This window comes from Micropterus salmoides, unplaced genomic scaffold, assembly GCF_014851395.1.
Source record: "Micropterus salmoides isolate LMB-PRFRI ecotype aquatic unplaced genomic scaffold, ASM1485139v1 Ms_hic_scaffold_15, whole genome shotgun sequence".
NCBI classification, from domain to species: domain Eukaryota; kingdom Metazoa; phylum Chordata; class Actinopteri; order Centrarchiformes; family Centrarchidae; genus Micropterus; species Micropterus salmoides.
In genome coordinates, this window is record NW_024040596.1 from 6873258 (window position 1) to 6893862 (window position 20605).

General features: G+C 40.2%; 1 protein-coding gene across 3 annotated transcripts in view; it reads right to left on the minus strand.

Moving 5' to 3' along the window:
* The window catches only part of pard3bb (par-3 family cell polarity regulator beta b), a 225099-nt gene that overhangs the window by 142754 nt on the left and 61740 nt on the right, over positions 1-20605 (minus strand). For all 3 annotated transcript variants that reach the window (XM_038720152.1, XM_038720151.1, XM_038720153.1), the window contains exons 5-7: positions 11693-11763; positions 3594-3677; positions 2421-2546 (exon numbers count right to left, since the gene is read on the minus strand). In XM_038720152.1, the coding sequence (XP_038576080.1) occupies positions 2421-2546; positions 3594-3677; positions 11693-11763 (281 nt within the window). The remainder of the gene's footprint in view (positions 1-2420; positions 2547-3593; positions 3678-11692; positions 11764-20605) is intronic.

Genomic DNA, 20605 nt, shown 5'->3' on the forward strand with positions numbered 1-20605 from the left:
AGTACAATGAAACTAGATGTGAAAGCTGTGTGTGTGTGTTGATGTGTGTGTAGGGACCATTGTGCACAGATGATATCACTATTGTTCCTGAGTGGACATTGCAGGCACATTTGAGTAAAAGAGATATTCTAATCATGCAGTTTACCTCAATACAGCTGCCAAGCTGGGACAATGGAGGGGTGTGTGTGTATGTGTGTGTGTGTGTGTGTGTGTGTGTGTGTGTGTGTGTGTGTGTGTGTGGAGATATGGCACTCACAGGGATCAGTGGCCTACTTGCACATATTTCACTGGACCACGCTACACATCTCAATACACCTGCCAACACGGAACAATACTGGCAAGAGTGAGTGAGTGTGTGTGTGTGTGTGTGTGTGTGTGTGTGTGTGTGTGTGAGTGTGAGTGTGAGTGTGAGTGTGTGAGTGTGAGTGTGTGTGTGTGTGTAAGATCACTCACACCTGGTAATGTTAAGACATGGCCTGTCTATATCACATACAACATTTAGCTAGCGTGTTTTATTCATATTGAAATGAGTCTGCATTTGTTCACATGCATACGGATATGTGTTTTAAGTTGAGTGTGTATGGGTGAAAGACTGTGTATGCGTCTGCAAGTGTGTGTACTGATATTTGTGAGTGAGTGCAAAAAGGACTATACACCTGTCTTTGAACAATAGGTGCAACCCCCTCTGGTGATAATCCATTTACCTACAGTACAGCATAAAACACGTCACATATAATCTTATTACCACACTGAACGCTGGACAAGGACTATTGTGTAGACTGTAGAAACATTGTAATGTGCTGTAATCTTTATAACATCCGCATCAGTCCTTGTAATCTGTGGCAATCATTTTTACAGGTGTGTCTTTTGTCATTTTAATGAGCTGTAATCATGTTGCATCCCCAAATACTCTCATGTTAATGGATTTCTTGTCAGGTGCACCAGTCGTACAGTAAGCTAACTCTATTGAAAATCATCTGGTCTTGAACGAATCTTGAACAAATCTTCCCTTCGAGGAATGAGGTGGAACGAGCAGACACACACACACACACACACACAGAAGAATTTGGAAGCAACTCTCTCCAAACATCTGCAAAGTGTCTGTTCTGTGATAGCAGTGCAACAGGGATATAAGCCCTCTGACAATGAAAGGGGAAACAAGACTCACAGAAGCAAGGACAGCAGGAAAACAGGAAGAAAAGCCAGGCTGGGTCGGAAATTCAGAAGGTTCTGGACATGATATGCATTAATTGCTATAGTAATACTGTTATTGATAATGTTATGTGGAGAGACAGTTTTTATTTGCATTTAATTTACTTTAATTTAAAGCTGAAATTTTTAAAACTCAACAACCCATTTAAAAGGAAGGGTTCACTAACATCACAAATGTAGTTTGTTTTTGGGTTGGAGGGCTGTTTATTTTTAACGGTAACAATTCTGCGTGTTTTGGTTCCCATTCAACTGTATTGTATTAGGGTGGAAAAACCTTCAAAACATGGCTGCATGGCTACACACCACTAAATATAAGTGAGAACCTATTTCCTTTGAGAACCTGACCCTTTACATAAATAGGACCTTGACCCATGCTTGAAGTAAAAATCATATAAACATGTATATTTATATACAGTACTATGCAGCAACAGTTTATAGGCCGGTGTAGAAAAATGTTGAGAATGCTTTCAAAAATAGACATGTTAATAGATTAGATTATATCAATTAACAAGATGCAAACTGAGTGAACAAAAGAAAAATCTAAATCTAATCAATATTTGGTGTGATCACCCTTTTCCTTCAAAACTCTATCAATTCTTCCAGGTACACTTGCACAAAGGATTTTGTATATCGTCCAGTGCATGATTAAACAATTATACCAATCAGGTGCTACGATCACCAACTCAATGTGTAGGTTGAAACAAAATCATTAACTGAAATAGAAACAGCTGTGTATGATGAATACATCTGGGTGAGGAACAGCCAAACCCAGCTAACAAGTTGAGGTTTCTGAAGACGGTTTACTGTCAAACATCAAACACCAGACTAAGGACAGCAACAAGACACACGGTTGTTATACTGCATCAGCAAGGTCTCTCCCAGGCAGAAAGTTCAAGGCAGACAGGAATTTCCAGATGTGCTGTCCGAGCTCTTTTGAAGAAGCACAAAGAAACAGGCAACGCTGAGGACGCAGTGATTGGCCAACTAAACAAGGCCAAGCGACTCAACTAACTGCACAAATATACAGAAAAATGGCCGCAGGTGCTCTGACGGTAGCAGAAAGCAGTTTGTTCACTGAAAGGCTGAGGAACGGTACAAGAGTCATGCTTATCTTGTCCTCTAATGTAATAGGGGTACGCTGTTGCAGCTAATAAACTCAACTTTTGTGACCTTCAAGACCGGACACACACAAACAACAATGCACTCACTGGCTAAATGTCTTGTCCATGAGGTCGGTGTTGTTGATCTTGACGATGCATTCGTCCTCTTGAAACAAGCCCTCCTTTCTTGAGCGACTCTCCTCCTCCACTCCACGAATGTACAGACCAAGAGACCTGACAGGAGAGTGAGCAAGGAGAGAAGGTTAATGGATGTTCCCATCTCTAAATGTTTTTTTAAAACCTTGCACACATGCGTGCCACACACACACACACACACACACACACACTTTCTGTGTGAAAGTGACTTTCCGAGTGAGTCCCAGAAGACTGATGTGTTTGATGGAGTAGCCCACAGAGATCGTCCATATGGTTTACTAAGACATGGTTATGAAAGATACAACCTTTAACTGTCTGCTCGTGTCCCGTTGTGGATTTCTATCAGTGCTATATGATCCAATATTAACTTATAAGAGCCAACTGGGAGCACAGTGCTTACAGGTAGAGTAACAAAGACAACATAACAGACAAGCACACACATGAACAAGACATAAAGCTGAGCAGACATGTATATTAAGACGTAATAAAGAGAGAGATAAAGGTACAACTATTTCATTACTCTGTGCCCTTAATGTCTACAATTACTTCACCAAAACACAGCTTAACAAAGCAGAAGTGATGACACTGACACACACAAAGGACTTTGCAGACAGCTGCAAAAAGATGAAACTAGGTTAAGAGGTGACAGGGATGCTGGTAAATGATGGAAAAAACGAAGGAGGCGTTCAGGAAAAAGGGGGGAGAGAACAGAAAAAAAGAAAGAAAGGGAGAATAACAGAGAAAGGGGAGGAAATTAAAGAGGAGATTGGCAGGGTCAGTGTCAGAAGAACAGACATAAAAACCAATCCTGGTTTCCTTTAGGAAATCCCCATCGTCTGTCTGACTGTCACACACCCAAAGAACGCATTCTTCCTTCCCTTTTTCCCCATTGTGTGTGTGTGGTTGCCATGTTTGTGTACTGTAGTGCCAGGGTCCAGAATTTCTTACAAGTGCAGAACAGGATTATGGGGATGTAACTCTATCACATACTGTAGCTGTAAACAGACCTTTTGAGGTTAAAGGACAGAATCAGGGCTAATAGATAGTATCTGCTGTTTTTGTGAGTGTGTGTGTGTGTGTGTGTGTGTGTGTGTGTGTGTGTGAGCACGCGCACACACAACTTACCGTCCACTGAGCGATGAGCTATAAGGAACCACATGGATCCCCAGGGGACTGTCCTCTCCCAGGATCTCCACCGTTCTAGTCAGGCTATGCACACACACAAAGTTAAACACACAATTACAACCACACACACACACACACACACACACACACACACACACACACACACACACACACACACACACACACACACACACACACACAGCACAAAAATCATACCAGTGGGAGAAAAACAAGATATGTAATATTAGTATAGTAAAATACAAGACAAGTACAAGCTCTGTAACACGAAAATAAAAGGACAGATTTAATTTAGGCCAACCACTGGAAAATACAATTGCTGCTAATATTGGATAAGAGGAGTGAGCAGCATAAAATAGGCCCACTCTATACTTCAAAAAGGTTGTACTATTCTGTTGTAATTATGGAATAAAATACATGTTTTTGTTCAATATTGTAATTGTTGGTAATGTGCAGATAGGATAGGATATTCATATTCCCCTAAATAAAATAAAAATGTTAAGAACCTTTATTTTCTGAATCTCACAAAAGCATTCAGCATTGCAAAGTCCTGTGGGAACTGTGCTGACTACCTAACAACAGTACCTCCTTTTTTATGGGCTCTGTTTGCTTCCAGAGACACTCTGCATAATGATTAGCTAACCAGGGACAAATCTGTGACACACGCTAACATAAAATGTCTGATTAATCCTTACTTATAAACACGCACAGACATGAGGTAAAGACAAACTGAGGAAGTGAGAAAAGCACGATGACAGAATTGTAGCCGTGGTCTCACACATAAACACGTGGGGTGGCAGACAAACGCATACAGACACTAGAATAAAAGCAGTCAAAGTGTTTGTCTCCCGAGGAAATGTTTGATTAGATTGAGACATCATTTTCCATGGAGGTTGTCAAAGACTAATTCGTGTCTGCGAACCCAGACCTTAGTGATGGGAATGCCGACACTCTATTCAAAACTTTTTTGTGCCACTCATCTCTATGGCGTTCTTCCTCTCTTTCAGTCTCTCTCTGTCTTTGTCTAGTTTGGATTATTCAAGTGTGCGTCTGTTTTACATTCTGTCTGTGTTTTCATGTGTGTGCGTGTTGAAGTCTTTGTTTGTTTGATTAGTTTATCTATCAGAGCACAGCCATTAATCCTCCCCTGACCTTCCCCCTGCTCCCTGTGTGTGTGTGTTTTTTTCCTGTGTGAGTTTGTCTGAACTTAGTTTTGTACTCTTTAGTTTTACCCTCCCCTCTCTCTCTTCTCTCTCTCTCTCTATAACTGTCTGATGGTTTTGTCTTCCTCTCCCTCTCTAGACCATCCATCCATCCCTAAACCCCCATGAACTGATAGCAGTACAGATGCTGATAAATTCCAGAGAGAGGGTGTTTGATGATGGTGGGTGGTAACAGGGGAGAGATGCAAAGTGCAAAAACAAGTTCTCTCTCACACTTTGCTTGTTTCTCTCTTTCCCCTCAGACACATACACACGAACACACAAAGCTGACACTGCCTCATCAACACTCAGCAAATTTGAGTTAATCCAGACAACAGGAAACAAGGGACCACAAGAGAAGGCAGAAGAGAAAGGCAAGGACAGAGGGAGGAAAGATGAAAGAGAGAAAGTGAAAAGTATGGGAGGGATTTCGAGAGGAAGGTGGGGAGAGGGGAAAAAAGGAGGGGAAAGGGTTGGAGGGAAGGGAAGAGAAAGATGACGGTTATTAGTATAGACGAAAGCAGAAACTTATAAAATAAATAAATGAATCAGTGGATAGGTAAAAAGATGGGAGCTAAAGGAAAAATAAGACTAAAATGTCACAATGCCATACTACAAACTAATTCTAAACATGTTTTGAGTATGTAGTATGTTCACACTAAAAAATTATAAAATTAAGTTGTCAAGTCAACAACAAGTCAGCTGCTCACAGTGGCAATTGCGGATGGTGGTGAAAAAGCTCGGCGGACACCTCAAAAACCAAACAATAAATATATTATTACATTTTTACACATTCACATTTGGCTTAAGTTTAATTGATAGTTTGATGTTCAGCGGAAGAAATGACAAGAAATGATATAATTTCTTGATAAGAATGTTGAGCTTGTCAACTAAAGATTGGTATAGACCATACTGTGTACAGTTAGTATGCAGTATGAATTTGGGACACAGAATAAGAGTCAACAGATACACTATTGAAGCAGAGCTAAATGCTAATGTCAGTATGTTAACATGCTCACAATCACCTGCACCTACATGTTAATGTTAAGCAGGGGGTGTTATCATGTTCACCATCTTAGTTACGTGTTTTAAAATGCTAACATTTATTTACATAACATTAGCAGTAAACACAAAGAAAAGAAGTCTTTAAAGCATTTTAATTTGAACCTGATAATAGAGGAAGAGTTAAAGTCAGGGAAACATCAATGTCATTACACACATCATCTAGTAACCATGGATGTCTGCACCAAAACTGGCACCATTCTATCATTTATAGGTGCTGAGATCACTTGGTCATTGAGATTTTCACATTAAAGTGGACCAAAGTGGTGACCAACATTACCACTACTAGATTCATACTACCGATGTGGTTAATAAAAAATGATACAAGGTAAACAGGAAGAGAAAAGGCAAAGAAAAAAGAAGGTAGGAAGCAGGGGAGGTCTGGAAGCAAGATATAGTGAAATGAAGGGAGGAGGAGGCACTGAATTAATTAGACAAGGCTAATGAATAGCATAAATATGAGAGGAAAAATAACATCAACCCCTCCCCCTCTATCCCTTCCTACCGCTGTGCCTCTGATCTCTAATACTAGAACACGAGCACACACACAAGCACTTGATATCCATTTGCGTTTCCTTTTTTATTTTTTGTGTGAGATGTTTGACAGGTTGCACCGTTACAAAAAAAAATGAAGTAGCGGTGTGTGTGTGAGAGAGAGAGAGAGAGAGAGAGAGAAAAAATGGGTGAGACTTGAGAAAAGAGGGAGAGAGCGCAATGGGCGACAAGAGACAGAGAAAAAGCCAAACTCAGAGTGGGAGAGAAGCAGAGAGAGAGAGAGAGAGAGAGATGAAGAGAGCAGGTGTTCTCTTTATCCACCTGCCAGTTCACTGATCCTCGCTATGAAAGACAGAAACACAGAGGAGAAATAACAAAAAAAGGAGGGCGTGCATTACCAAACCACTCTCTTCCTCTCACTGTATCTCACCCTCTTCTTATTTATCATCTCCCTCTCTCTCTCACCTTTTCTATCAAAGCTGGTCTTCAAAGTGCAGAGCACCAGAGATGTAGGAAGTAAAGGAAATGCAAACCAGTAAGAATGCACGACACTGCTAAAGGTTAATCTATGCAAATACACAAACACATTTACACATCAAGTTAAAACAACCCAAAGAGTAGTTATTTGAGGAATGACCACTAATTTAACTGCCCTACATAAAAAGTGAGAGTATAAAGAGCAGGACAGGAAGATTTTTATACATTGTGTAAAGCGTAATGAAGGGAACAGAGAAAAGGAATAGTGAAACACCAAAGTCGAGATTTCAGCTGAAGCATTATGTATCCTACTGTAACTATGAATATAGAAACTTAATAGACACATCACGAGGCAGAAACTAAAGGGAAGAAACAAAGAATAGAGGAAGGGAGGGAGAGATGGACAGATGAACAGATACAGACCCGAGTATCTCAAAACCATCCCAACAGGGATCCTCGGTTGTTGATGAATGGAAGTGTTAGGTCCCAAAATAAGATATAAATAAGCTCTGTTAACCCTGGACAGCCCTTTACACATCCAGTTTGTCACGTGCATCCAGTGAAACCTATTTACCTTTCCTACACGTAGCTTCTAAAACACCCCCAATACAGCGCCTTATTTCACAAAGAAATATAACATGCTGCCAAATGCTATTTCAATAAACCAATTTATAGTAAATCTGTTTCTCTGTATAAAAAGCCCATTTTGATTCAAAGGTAATGACTTTTCCGGTGACGGTGGTGTGCGGTTAAAATTATGATGAGCCATTACTGTATTTATAGGTGTAGCTTCACACTCAAAGGCGTACACGCACACGCACAGTGAGGGCCGCAATGTGCGTAGAAACATACACAACAGCAGACGCTCATATACAGCCACACATTCATTTAACGTATGCTTTACTGTTTCAATATTTATGGCTGCATTGCTTAACTCATTTTGGACATTTTTTGTAATTTCAAGGATCGTTTCCTCGCCGACCACAAAAACCATTACATCACTCTTACATTACTCACGGCTGAGATGGTTTGTGTGTGTGTACATGAGAGGATAAGTGCAAAAAAAGGTTCTTGAGAAAATCAGACTAATGTGTGCGGGTTGGGGGTCTTAAATAATTACCTTTCTATTCACTGCATTGAAGTGTACAGTATCGCTAAGCGCAATAAACCTAAAACTGTCAAACAGTTTACTTTCATTCAGATGTTCAAATTTAGTTATTTTAATCAGAATGCTCTTCTCATCATTAATTGAGGGTTAGGTATCGCAGTAACTCTAAATTAAATCATGACATAATTCAATTGAAAGACAACTAAAAGGCAGTTACTGCCCAGATCTTGCCTGAAGAGCGCCTGTGAATAGAGCACGGTGTATGTGAGTGTATACGAGTCTGTGTGAACTAATATCTATCTGTGCTCTGTGGTTGCAGCTGGTTTCAATGGAAAAAACCAGCTCCGGCTGAGGTCAGACATCATTCTCTCCACATAGCTTTCTCATAACGCTCTCGCACTACGTATCCGCTTTACAGGTTAACTACATATTATTTTGTTTTAGTATTTATGGATAAATTGTGGATTCATTGCATGGCCATTCTGACCTGCTGATTTCAAAAGCACAGAGTATTACACTATACATAAACGGAGGTCACTGTTGTCAGACAGAAGAGCACGTTGATCAATGATGTAACAGCCACTTTCTCAAATTTACTGACCCATTCACTGCCTTGGTTTCGTATGAGTCATGCTATTGCGTGGGCACTTTGGTTTTGTATGTTCATAACGGCGCTGCTTGTCTGCGAGAGGTGAGAGAGACCTTCGAGTAACATCAAGTAAATTGGAAATGGGGTGGTGGGGACATAATGCTTTTGGGGTAGCATCACTATTATCCTGATTTTTTTTAAAAGAGACCTATTCTACTGCATTTCCAGCCCTATATTGTAGTTCTGTGACTCATCTATGGCAGCTTTGCCTCATTCAAAGCTCTTTTCTATCTTATACTGGCACTTCATGCGGGCCCTCATTTCAGCCTCTGTCTGAAACAAGATGCTCCTGTCTCTTTGGCTACGTTCGGGCCACTTCAATATGTGGTCCAAATCCGATACAGATCGGATCTTTTTAAATGTGACCTCAGTCTGGACACTCAGGTCGCACTTGATGCGACTTTGACGTCACTGTAGAGCAGCAGTTCTGCTGTAGACGGAGCCGCGCTGAACAATAAAGCTCCACAAAAAGCCATAATTAAACATGCGGCTCTCTTCCTTCTCTACCTCGCTATCATCTGTAAACAAAATTCCTTTTCTTATGCCTAAAATTCACCGAACCGGGGCTCTCTTCTGAGTTACATGCATCCTACTTGTCCGAGCGGACAAAGTGGGGAGAGGGGGAGAGGGAGAGAGAGAGAGAGAGGGAGTGAGAAAGAGGGGAGTGAGTGAGTTGTGGGGCAGTTGCGTTGTACAGCGCCAGAAACCGTAAAGGAAAGAACAGAAAGTTGTGAACACTAGTCATAATTCGGGAGAAATGTGACCCGAGAGCTAACCCCTGTTGCTCCCTGTTTACTTCTATAGCCTGCAACAGCGTGCTGTGTGTGACATCGTGTTATTCTTCTGCACATGCAGGTCACTTTCAGGCCGCGGACAGTTCACAGTGGAGTCTGATATAGGCCACATTTAAACTATAATGTGAACTTATTGAACGGAATTGAGTATTAAGGCCTGCAGTCTGAACGTAGCCTTAGAGACCCGCTCCCCTCTCCAAAGCCCACTGTCTTCTGATTGGCCATCGTCTTATGTGTTTACCAGGTTGCCGCAGGAATAGGGCTGCATTTTCATATGTGGGCGTGGCCAGCATTCTCTGCCTGGAGCAAATGACCATATATGGAAATCCAGCTCGAAATGACAGCATACCGAGCCGTTAGTAGAAAAAACTGTTTAAAACAGAGCATTCAGAACAGGGAGATAATCTGAGGTTTTTGCTCACGTGGATTTCTTTTAAATACTTTTACCTCATTATTTGAAGCTTTGGTCATGGTTACCATGAAAATCTGACATTCTGACATTGTAGATATGCCAGACAATATGAAAAAGCACAATAGGTCACATTAGGTCCTCTTTAAGCATTTTGTCTGTAACATGGTCTCCTGACTACTGCTTGTGATGAGTAAGTGTGTTTTTATTTTCTACCCTCAGGGTGTGTGAGGTATGCTTGGTGGGTTTTGTCTGCCCATCATCTCCAATCAAGCATACCTGTGTGCTATCAAGTCGTCACTTCACCACGATTAGAGCCCTGTGCTGACAGCCAGTCCCTGCCCGTACACAGTATGTCTTGCTTCAGCTCACTAAGAACTCTATACCAGTTTACGCCAGCTCGTTTGTTCGCATGCCTGAGTTACTTTCACCAATTCTCTCTGTCTACAGGATCACCTTTCTACCTGATCTCCACTCCCATTGCCAAGCCAGCCACCAGCGTTCTTTCCACTTGAATTGTTAAATTACCTCTCAGCCACTGATGCTGATGAGTTAAAATGGAATAATATTTAAAATTACAACAAAAAACATATTCTTTAAGAATCGATATAGGAACTAAACTCCAGTGATTTCTGACAACCTCAGTTTGACTGCAGGCTATAGTATTAAAATAAAGAAAAAAAAATTACACAGCAAAGGCCACATTTTTATGGTGCGTTCCAGTTGACATGGGAAGTCGGAATTTCCGAGTTCAAAGGTCAAAATTTCAAAGGGAACGCCCCCTTACGTCGTAATCCCGACTTCGGAAGTCGTGAGAATCGCACTTCCCCGACTTCGTGATCCAAGATGCCTGTCGGGGTATCAACACTTAGTGAAAGCTCTAGTTTATACTGTTTATTAGCACTTGCGTGTACTTGTGTCTCATAGAAATGTTCGTACACAAAGTGCTGTCCAACAGCTGTATGTGGTCGTGTTGCTACAGTGTTTAGTGTGAGTAAATACCGCACAATGCGTTTTTTTTAATCAACTGGCGTATCAATAGCTAACCTGGCTAGTTGAGCGAGGTTTTCCGACTTGTTAACTAGAATGCCGTCAACTCGGGTGTGACGTCATTCCCAGCTCCGACCTCCGACTTCTGAGGTAAATGGAACGCACCATTAATGCAAGGGTGTATCATGTTAGGTGTCATGAGATGTGAGGCTAAATACTGGAGGAAAATGTGGATGCTTAACAATAATGCAGAGGGGGCGTTTTAACCTATGCTATGAAAAACTAGAAGCAGCAGATGCAAACATCTTAACCTGAGTAATGACTTAACCTGATTATTCATCAGCAGATTCATAGGGGCCTAGTATATTGTTGTACATGTTTGTTACATGGATAGTAACTGTCTGTGCATGAGCCTGACCTGCGCACAGTTAAAAAGGCCCACAGGAGGGCATTCTGCACCCTTAACACTTAATTAAGCAGCACTCATTAGTGTATGCATGTGTTATGTGTTCAGTAAAAAACAGTATGTTTGTAGCTGTTTATTTTTGAGGCCATGTGTGTATGGCAGTCTACACATGAATGTGCACGTTGTGTGAGTGTGTATGACCCTGACCCTGTTTTGGCAGTCTTTTGTAATGGGCTAATGATGGCGCTTCTTTACACTAGCTATATCTGCAAGGGCCTTGATCTGGATTAGAATAAAGCTTTAATGAAGAGAAAGTAGGGCACAAACACATGCACATGCAAAAGCTATCCTCACAACTACACAGCATTTTAAAGAGAGAGAGAGCGAGAGAGAGACCATTTAATCAAACCCAATATTGAGAACACAGATTCAGCATGATGAATTGGAGGCAAAAGGGACTTACAGTACTAGAAGAACACACAAACTGACCTGCCACTGAAGGTGTGTTTGCCGTGGGGTCGGTCTACCCCTGCTGGCTTCTCCACAGCGGGACTGGCTGCCTGCGGAGAAAACGCCTTCCTGTTAGACAGTGAGTGGCATTTGGAGAAGAGACCGTGAAAAGAGCAACACGCTCCAACAGCCAGTGTTGGGCTACTTGGAAAACATAGTGAGCTAAGCTACTAGTTCCTCTACATTAAAAGAAGCTTCACTACACAGAAGCTACCCCCCAGTGAAATGTAGCAAGCTAAGCTACAGCAACGTGGCAAAAGTAGTTTACTACATCTAAGCTACTTTAAATTTTTTAATATTCTATAGTTAGTGTATATACACAGTATAGGCCTAGTTGATATTGAACCAACTTCATTCCACAGTAGCAAAAGAAGAAAGACTAAAAACCTGCACCAAACAGTGTGTGTGTGCGAGAGAGAGCTAAATCAGACACAAAGAAACTCTCCTACTTACTGCCATATCATGTAGCAAAATGTATTTCCTCTGAGAACCATTGTTGTTTGTATAAAGTTACAGTAAAATGATCACATTATTATCATTAATACTGTTTGTTTTTTTAATAATTGTTCCTCTGAAAAATTCTACTGCTTGTCATTAAAAGCAAAACATATTTTCAATGTAACATATTTTGTGTTTTGAGTTTGTTTTTGGTTGTTTTTTTCCCCTCTTTCTTTAGTTTTTATAATGTAATTTCATTGTTTATTAATTATATCTTTTTTATTGATTATATGTGAATTTGTGCTCTGGCAACATTGTTTACCTAAACATTCATGGCAATAGGCCTGAGAGAGAGAGAGAGAGAGAGAGAGAGAGAGAAATCTCTCATCTCATGGAAACAAGTTTCTGCCACAAGTTTCCTCCTCACTAGAGGAAGAAGTGGCCAGGCCCTGATCCTTCTCACAAGAGGTGTTATAATAACTGTCACAACAGAAAGTAAACTCAGTCTCGTGTGTCTTTATTCCCCTGCAGCAAAGTCGCAGACATCAGCCCGAGGATCAGTACGTGATGTCACCGTCACACGGAAGTGCTTTGCCTTCCTTCAGAAATGCTTGGGAAAATGTAGCGTGTGTGGACGCTGCCGCGCTACTCGGCCAATAAAAGAGCTTCACTAAAAAGCCATTTGATTCACAGCGATGCTACCACCACGCTACTGAGAAATGTAGTTAAACTAGTAACGGTGCTACTTGACGCTACTGCCCAACACAGCCAACAGCACATTCAGTCTGTTTAGAAGTGGAAGACTTAATGGATGGAAAAAAGAGGAAAAAAAGATAATGTGGATACTGAGAGACATGTGGATGGATTAACTAATAAATAGCATAAGTTAACAAAAAGGCTGTGCGTGACTAAGTGGAGGAATTAAGGAACTCCCCCACATTTTTGGCTTTTACTGCACTACACCCAATATGAGATCCTGGGCTCTACAAGAACGTCTGTGCAATTTGAAAGATAGGGGAGTGCATAATGGGAATAAATGAATTCATGAGTGAAATGATGAGTGAAGGAGCTGCTACAGTGATGGATGGATGATGTACAAATCGCAATTAATATGTGAAGGCAAGAAGACAGTGTTGTCAAGCAGTAATAAATAACACATTCAACGGGCATGGCAAGTGAGAGACAGAGATAGAGAGGTGTGATAGAAAGAAGAGTGGTAATGTGAGCCAAGGGAGCTGTAATAATTACTTAATACAATGACACAGGGCGTGCTAGAAGTGTGTGTATGTGTGTGTGTTGGAGACAGAGAGGTGAGCTCCAAAGGGACGAGGTTACATGCCCAAAAGTATAGGTCAACAGTCAATATATGATATGACATGGCAGCATACATGTGCTTTGTGATTAAACCTGTCACTGCTACATATGTTTGTCCACAGACACTGTAGCATGAATATCTGTACACTTTAATACAATCTGACACAAAATCTCAGCAACAAATCCAAAACATTTTGCTTAGACACTGTAAAGGAGAAGTATTGATTTAATTGGTCTATAGAGACCTAAAGTCCTGATGTCACCTCTAGGCCAGCTGCTTTTCTACCAGCTTCTGTATTTCAAAGCTAAATCGTGGGAGGTGCTTTTCATCTTTGAAAAATGGAAAATGTGTTCCTGGGGTTAACTATCCATGTTCTAATATAAATAAGAATCTACAAAAACACTTGCAATTGGGATTAATTAAACAATTACTTTTTTAGCATCCAAACGTAGCTCCATTGCAGTTTTTACCGGTGCGCAGCACACAATACATCATCATAAAAAATGGTTTCTCCCATATCCATTTTATCCTTCAGTGCTCTGCTCTAATGTCTTCTTTCCAACTCTTAGATGTAATTGTTGTTGTTTTAAAACTGAATACGTTGTTTGGCCCTTTCTCTCCTGTCAGATTAGCCCCAGCCACTCGACTGTCGGGCTGGTGACGTACGGTCAGCTAAAAACAGGAATGTAGGGGGAAACTACAAATTTGTAACACTAAAAAAAAATCCACCATCCTTATCTAGATAAATGGAATGAATAATAATGATAATGCACACGCATGTATTTCATTTAGTGTATAGTTTGTTAGTATTAAAATGTCAATTTCAAATAATAAAAACACCCATGTTCCTGAAATCTACATTATAACTGATTTCCCTCGACTCTGATCAACTTAAAAAGCTTCATCAAAGTGTTTTACTTCTAAATAACAGCCAATTTAAATATTATGTAAAGCCCTCTGAAATTGCCTCAAGCATGAATTCCCCATATAAATAAATCTGCCCAGTCTAGATCACTGTATTAATGAATTACCATTCAGTCCTAATCTGCATAATGCGTTCATGTGGATATCTGAGAACAGGCGTGCCCTCGTGAGTGCACATGTTTGTGTGAGCATATGCAGACAAATACACGCAGGTCAATAAGGCTCAATGTTAGTAGCAGGCACTAATGGACTCTTTACATGACCTGTCACCTTTGACCTCATACCCTATTGCCATATGACCTACACCACCTGTCAGAGAAGGGGAGAGTGTGAAGGAAAGAGAGCAAGAAAAGAAGGAAGCTGAGAGCAAGACCGATGAGTAATGAAGAGAGAAAGATGTGAGAGAGCTGAAGAGATTCAGGCTGGATCAAGGAAAAGCAGCTGAAGATGTGAACAAAGAAAGGATGAAAAAAGTCAGAGACAGTGACTGATGAGACGAGTTCGCTGAAGGTGAGATGAGACTCCAGTGAATGACAGACCGCAGATACTGGAACCATATGTTTGGGGTTGGGTGGCTTAGAAATCAATTAGTCTGGCCTTGCTGCAAATGCTGTCATGTGAGCTTAATTACCAACGGGATGACAGGTAACATTAATTATCCTAACCTCTTTGTCATAACAACAGCCACTCATACATTAATTGGAAAGTCTTTGGTGCTTAATTGTATGTCTCATTTAATAACTACAAGTAGAAAAGGTTTCTCTCTCTCTCTCTCTCTCTTTGGAAGAGTGACATATTAATTACAAAGGCCAGCAATGCATGTTACTTATCGAAGGGTATCGAAGTGTCATTATTCATATTAACCTTACAATATCATAGACACAGTAACTTAATAAAAATATAAATGTGTTCATAGTTAAGTGGCTTGTTATTGTCGTTTTTGCTTGAAAAAATGCCTTAAGATGTTCTCTGAAGTTACTTATTTCATTGCCTGGGCGATGATATCTAACTAGTCATCTCACAACAGTAAAACATTAATGTCAAGAATTAGCTCTATTAGATAACAGCATTTCTTTAGCAAGCGGCAATATTTTGGTTATTCAAAGGTGCACATTCTTATAGCATTATTAAAGCTGTGAAAAAAGAAAATCAAAAACCCCAATGTGAATATGTTTCAGTGATTATTACACTGTATGTAATGTAAAGAACCACAAACAGCCCCATAAAGAAAGACTTGTCTGATTTGTCTGCACGAGAAGTAAAACCTGATGCTTTATTTGAGGAAAAAAAAAAGAAATCAAAAATATACCTATTAACTGACAAAGATTTATTAGGAATATATTGAGGACAACTGCAGTGGAAAAAATTAATGCATTAGTCTGCCGACCTCGGACAGCTCAATCGATACTCGTGAGCATTAGTGGCCATCCAAATACTGGAGAATAGAAAAGCAGAATTTCCATTTTAACTCAATGATGGAGAATCCTACCTTGAATAAGTATGCTTATAATAAATGAGCCGCAAGTATTTAGTCCTCTCCTTCCAATCTAATAATTGCTAAAAGCGGATAGAAACATTGAACTTTTAGTGATATTACTAATTACTGAATAACCAATCAAGCTAAGTGTTCCCTGAAAACGCTCCCAGAGTGAGTATTATAAATTAATTGTAATGCATGCTGGAAAGTTTGAGTGTATGTGTATGGTGTGTGTGTGTGTGTGTGTGTGTGTGTGTGTGTGTGTGTGTGTGTGTGTGTGTGAATCTGTATAAAAGCGATAAACCTAAGTTAATCTATCTTGAAATATCTGTTGGGGGATGTGGCTGATAAATTGAAGTGAATATGTGTTTTGATAAATACCATGTCTGAGGGCCAGAGGTCTGAACGGGGGAGTAAACAAGAAAATATTCTAAATATATAAAAACATACTATATATATATATTTTTAAATTTGTTGGATTTGACAGGATTCACTTCTATTTACAGGTTGTCAGTTTAAGGACAAAATGTCACAATGAGATATGTAATGTTTGTTTTGTTGCTACTATTTCTTCCTTCAAGCATCATTAGATGCCAAATTCATTTGGCATACTTACTGAATATAACTTCAGTTGTCTATTTGTACACACGTACACATGCGGGCTGGCGTCACAAAAGCCATAACAGACAAACATGCACATGTGCACGCACACCCAGGTGTAGCATGACAAATAAGTGTTGTACTGCCTTATTAGCCCCAGTAGTATTCGGGGCAAGAACAAATACTCCCAGCCTGATTAACACATTGTAATTGACCTGCAACCCTCTGTGCATGTGTGTGTATGCGCCTGTGCATGCACATGTACGTGCTTGTATGTGTTGTAAGCGTGACAGAAAGTGAGAGAGAAAGCGAGAGAGGGAACGGGGCTTTCTGTACTTATTGGTGCCTGGCATTTACAACGGAAGAGCTGCACCAGTACGTCTTTCTGGATTGAAATTAAATAGAGGGGACAGAAAGTAGGAGAAAAGACAGAGAAGAAAGACAGAGAATTACTGCAAGAAGAGTACTTTCTTCCCATCATCGCTCTCACCAAAAGGCCAAGTGACAATTTGAACAATTACCCGGAGCCATTACCTCTATCTGAACCTGGCTGGTTGAGAAAAGACAGACCTATGAGCGAGTGACTAAGTGTGACATAGTGTGTGTGTGCGGGTGTGCGTGTGCGTGTGTGTGTGTGTGTGAGTGAAAGAGCGAGGGACAGTGAAGGAGACCAAAAAAAAGACTGACAGTGACTGAGAAAATGATGTATGAGGAAGAAGCGAGGGAGATACAAAAAGAGATTCCCTTATTTACGGTGGTCACAGACTCATTCGTGTGGTAGTTACTGCAGCACAGCAGGTGTGAGACAGAGGAAAGATGTGAGGCACTGAAGAGTATCAATCAGACCGAAACATGCGAGGGAAAAACAGCAGAGGGATATTTTTGACACTTACGTTGTAATGACTGGACTTTAGTTTAATTCATACATCTTCACATTATGCCACAAATAAAACATGACTCTTAATCAACTGACGTCTTGCTGGATATAATATAATCACTTAGGACATGCTAAGATATATAGCTTTGCAACTAAATATATGACTTTCATCTTGCACTGCTAAGAAACTAAAATCTGCGGATATAGTGTTGTATATGTTCCTGACTGTGTCAGATTTCTTGTTGACTCTTGTTTGGACGGTAAGCCTACATTAATAAAGATAAAATTATTCACAAGTGGAGGTCTGAGATGGAGCACCTGACTGCTGTCAGTCTTGATGTCTACTGGATGAAACTGATAAAAGTTGTTCAGTAGCAAATTTAAACTAACTGACCATCAGATGCTCTCTTTCACAAACATCAGAACAGGCCAATCACAGCAGAAACAACAAACAAGATTTTCTAAAGTTACAGTTACGGGAGTTATATTTTTTATTAGATGATCTCTAACATGATGAGAGAGATGATACAGCTTTCAAAAGGCCACAAGTCTGGTGATACAACAGAGCTTAGCTAAGCTAAGTCCACTTTATTTGTGTTTTTGTGACAATTTTGTAAATACTTGCTCTGTCAAGAAGATCTGCTTAAAGAGGGGTATTTTTGTTTGAACTGTGCATTTCCTTTTCATACCTCACTTAAGCTAGCTAGGCTCCTAACTGCCATTTTGCTTACTTGGTAAGCTAAACTGTAAACACATCTTATTTAAGAAACGTATTTGATCCATCATAACCTATCTCACGACTGGCTTTAGCCATGCCACATCTATTTAGTGGAGAATTTGGTGTAACTAGGCTAATATGATAGCTTCTTCTATTCTGGACCTCCTCTGTTACCTCAAACGTTAGCAAATTCATATGTACAAACTATGTCGGACACACATTTGACCCATTCTTTTACTATAATGGCTTGAGTTTCAATCAACGGTCACAGCGATTTTAACATGCCACTGTAGATTAGTAACCAGCACAAAACCATGGTATAGTATTTCAAATTCAAGGTAAAACAAAGGCTGATTTAACTTGTTCTGATCAAAGCTGTAATGTTGTAAAATGAGATGGTAGGAAAACCTGAGGAGCTAGCATGTAGTGTAATAAAGACAAACTGAGACTGCAGCTGGTGTGGTTGAGGTCACGTACAAACTTGCTATCATGCAGGCGCACCAACAGATAAAACACTGTTCGTTTTGAGTGCACAGTCTGGGCAGACCTACTGTGTAATTGACACACAAGAATACTTCATATTGTCATCCACAGGAGTGACAGTGTGCAGTGAAAATAGAGCTAAGACGTAAGGAGTGGAAGGTGGGCTCAGAACAACATGATCTACATCCCTAAGCTTTGGCTTACATTTCACCATGAAAAATAAATAGTTTATTGTTAGCAGTTTACATTTTGAAGTGCATCCTGGTTTCATTTCTGCTAAACTGTTTCATGGAGCTGTAGGCTGCAAATCAGAACAGGTTGCAAGTCTTTTTCTGGTGGATCATATTAAGCTTTAAGCCATGTGGAGTCAGCAGGATTTATTGTTAAACTTTTTGGCAAATATACCTAATTTATAGTCACAAATTTGCTAAGTCACTAGAAATGTTATTAGATCACACTCTGTTTATTCCCCATGCAGCCCCTCTTTACATATTTTTAAACAACATTACATTATCTACCACTACTGCTACTACAACCACATCACCAGTCTCAGCGACGTTAAGCAGGGAGTATGGCCACCTCTGTCACATTCCCCATAAGAACTGAAGCTTGCAAACATGTTGCTCTATGGGGAATACAGCCTGGGTAAAAAAGGATGTTTGTCCAGTGAGGCATCTCAAGGGAAGAGGGATCACCACTCAAGAGTCCAATCAGGCATGGAGTCTCTTTAACCAGTGAACTTGAGGGATTTGCTGTGTCCAACCGCCTACAGGGAATATGAAACTGTAACACTATCATAACAAGTATTCAAAACTGCCTCTCTATGTAACTGGCACGCTGTTATTATGATATTATTTATTACCATGTTCTCGTAAGTCAGTGCATGACTCTGTAGTCTGATTCAATTGGGGCTGAACGATTTTTAAAAGATATCCAACTGCAATTATTTTGACCGATACTACAATTGCAATAGTTTGCGATACTAGAGGGAATGAACATTTTAAATAATTATTCTAAGTCTGGAGAATATGATGTGTAGGCCAGGAGATTTCTGCAGCCCTAGACTCAATGAGGGAAAAGGTGTGTATTTTTCTAAAATCCATCCAAGAAGCATCACCTTAGATAAGTTAACAAAATAATTGGTGGGGAAGGTAGGGAAAAGGCGTGGAGGAAGAGAATAGAGGAGGGAACAGGGGATCGTTTGGTTTTACCAGGCTCTACAGTGCGAACACTTCAGTCACATATGCCCCTAAAAATAGACACATAATTTACATTGTGTTTGAGTAACAACTGCAATCTTACTACTGTGATGAGTGATCAGTGTTTTAAAAAGCTCAAAAGAAACACCAGGCTCTTCAGTTCCATAGTCCTCCACTGATTTTCACATCATAATTGCACACAAAGAGAAGAAGCACAGACACGCAATGCAACACTGTATATAAAAAAATTTGTTAATAAACTCTGTGTTACTTGAAGCCCTGTTAAACCTTTCCAGAGTGGACATAAAAACATTTGGGGAAGATAATTATCTCCAATTAGAAGTGGAAACTCAGATTGTAACATTCCTCCAAGAGAACTCAGGGGATGCTAAATGACCCCTCGCAAAGAAATATTAATAATAGCAAAAAAGAGAATAGACAAGTCATAAAACCACCAGGTTTTGAAAGAAATGCAGCACATAAGTGACTTTGGCAGCAACGGGGAGTGCATAGGGACATCTGGCATTACTCTCCAAATTATCTGACCCGAGATTAAAGATATCCAACGAAGGTTAAAATCAAGGGCAACTGGACTTGGTTGAACATACTGGAAGACGTTTCGTCCCTCATCCAAAGGACTTCTTCAGTTCTGAACTGAAGAGGGACAGGTGCAGGTCCTTGGCTGGTGGACCCTCTGCCTCGACCGTCTCCCAGTCCTCTGTCCTATCAGCAACTCTATTTAACTATATATGAGCAAATTCACAATATTTAACTGAGGAGGTTGAACGCTGCTACGCATCCCTGTGTGTTTAAAAAGCTGAGTGTATGCGTGTTGTGATGCACGTGCACTCTCAATAACAA